The following is a 1,973-nucleotide window of genomic DNA, read 5'->3' on the forward strand; positions in this document are numbered from 1 at the left end:
GAGAATGATAATAATAATGAGAATGATCATCATACTACTACTTCTACTACTACTAATGATAACAATGAGAATAATAACAACAATGACAAAGATGAGTATAACAACAGCAACAGTAAGAATGAAAATAATGATGATAAAAAATTGATAATGAAGAATAAGAATAAGAAATAAACACCAATACGAAAAAGATAAAAATGGTAATATTGATAATAGTGATAATGAAAATGATAATAGTAATGAGACTATTATAGCAATGATAAGAATATTGATACTAGCGCTATCATCACTATCAGAATTTTATCAATTATTACAATAATAATGATATTGAGAAGCAATAATTATAACGTTAGAAAGGATAGTAATGAAAATATAAAGAAAAATAATGATGATGATGATAATAGTGAATAACAATGATAATAATGACTGCAATAACAAAGACGAGGAGGAGGATGTAGGTGAGGGTAACTTTGATGATAAAGATAGATGCTATAACGGAAATTAATTCCCTGTAGTTTAGGGAAGATCCCCCTTATCGTCTCCGTTTTCTAAGACGGCACAATCACACACGAGCCGGAGTGCAAGTGACCTTACCAATTATCAGCATTGTTGTGATAGAAAGAAGGCATACAAGCAGAGAGGTAAAAGGGTGGGAGAGTGTTGTTTTATGGAAGTGGACATGATTATTGACGACATAGGAATGGAGACGCCCGACGGAGAGCTGGAGGAGGCCATGGGAAACGGAGAAAGCCTGGAGGAGCAGGAGAGCGAGCCGACCTCCATCATCGTGACCAACCTCCAACCCCACATCTTCGAGGAACCTCACCAGAAGGTACAAATCCTTCTCTCTCAATCCAGGGCGTGACCTCATATAACTAGAAAGTAGATTTCCCCGTCCGCTCTGCTGGACGTGGCAGGAGTGGCTTGTGGGTCTTCCTGTCTGGGCTGTTCAGGGCATGACCTGTCTTGACCAAAGGTTTGGCCAGAGAAGGGCTCTCGAGGTCCCTCGGTGGCCGGGGGTGGGGGGGTTGAAAAGTTCTGGGGTTGCATACTCTAAGGACGTTTTGGTCCTTAGAGTATATATATATAATAAGAAATATCTCAGTGTAGGCTATTAAGCAGGTGTAATGAAGTTTGCATGTAGTTTCAGTTTCACATGGCCATATGGTACAAGGTAAACTTGACTTTAATAGATAGAATAGCAGAAAATTAGACACTTTTCATCTATGGTATTTCCTATAAGAAATTTTTGCAGCCCATGATACATTGGTTTGCAATTACAGGAAAAGGTAATGATACTATCACAAAGAAAGTGAAAAACTACACTCACTGATATTTGAAATGATTACCACAGGCAAAGAATAACATTAGAAATGAAGAAAATAGGTTGTGACTAATGCTGTACTAAGAGTAATGCCATCTTTTCTAATGTTTACGGCTTATGTGACTCCTCTCACTCAACAGGAATTGAATAGATGGTAAACATTTATCAAGCTTCAAGATACATTCCTTGTATCTTGGTTATTTTCATTAAAAATTGTATTTATATAGGTTATCTTATCAACTCACATACAACTCACCATAAGATATCAAAAGTTATCTTGGATATTATATTCCAAAATACTATGTACCAGTCAAAAAAATAGTAGACGGAGCTTAGTGGCCAGTCATTCCTTTGATCGCAAGACATATTGGGTGTTGCATGACATTGCGCAACACCTTAATTACCACTAGAAAAGATGACAAAAGTCCAGAGCAGTCATGTGGGGTCAGAGGACAGAGCCAGCAATAGGGAAATACATTGATTATGTGGGGATCTTGTGGCAATGCTCTTGGCTTAAGAAGGTGTTTGGCTCATATGATGATGTCTCTGGATTTCCCAGGTGCCAGACTGGTGCACAGCTGGCTTCACGTTTTTTTGTTTTCATTGCGCAGTTCTGCCTTTCTTATTTGTTGGGCTTGCAAAGTTGTTAAAT

General features: G+C 37.9%; 1 protein-coding gene across 1 annotated transcript in view; it reads left to right on the plus strand.

Moving 5' to 3' along the window:
• Positions 1–561: 561 nt before the first annotated feature.
• sra (RRM_RCAN_like domain containing protein Sra) overlaps positions 562–1,973 on the plus strand; it is a 34,723-nt gene continuing 33,311 nt past the window's right edge. The window contains exon 1 of the mRNA XM_070139238.1: positions 562–829. Within this exon, the coding sequence (XP_069995339.1) occupies positions 665–829 (165 nt within the window). The 5' untranslated portion in view covers positions 562–664. The remainder of the gene's footprint in view (positions 830–1,973) is intronic.

The sequence above is a fragment of the Penaeus vannamei genome, chromosome 25, assembly GCF_042767895.1.
Source record: "Penaeus vannamei isolate JL-2024 chromosome 25, ASM4276789v1, whole genome shotgun sequence".
NCBI lineage: Eukaryota > Metazoa > Arthropoda > Malacostraca > Decapoda > Penaeidae > Penaeus > Penaeus vannamei.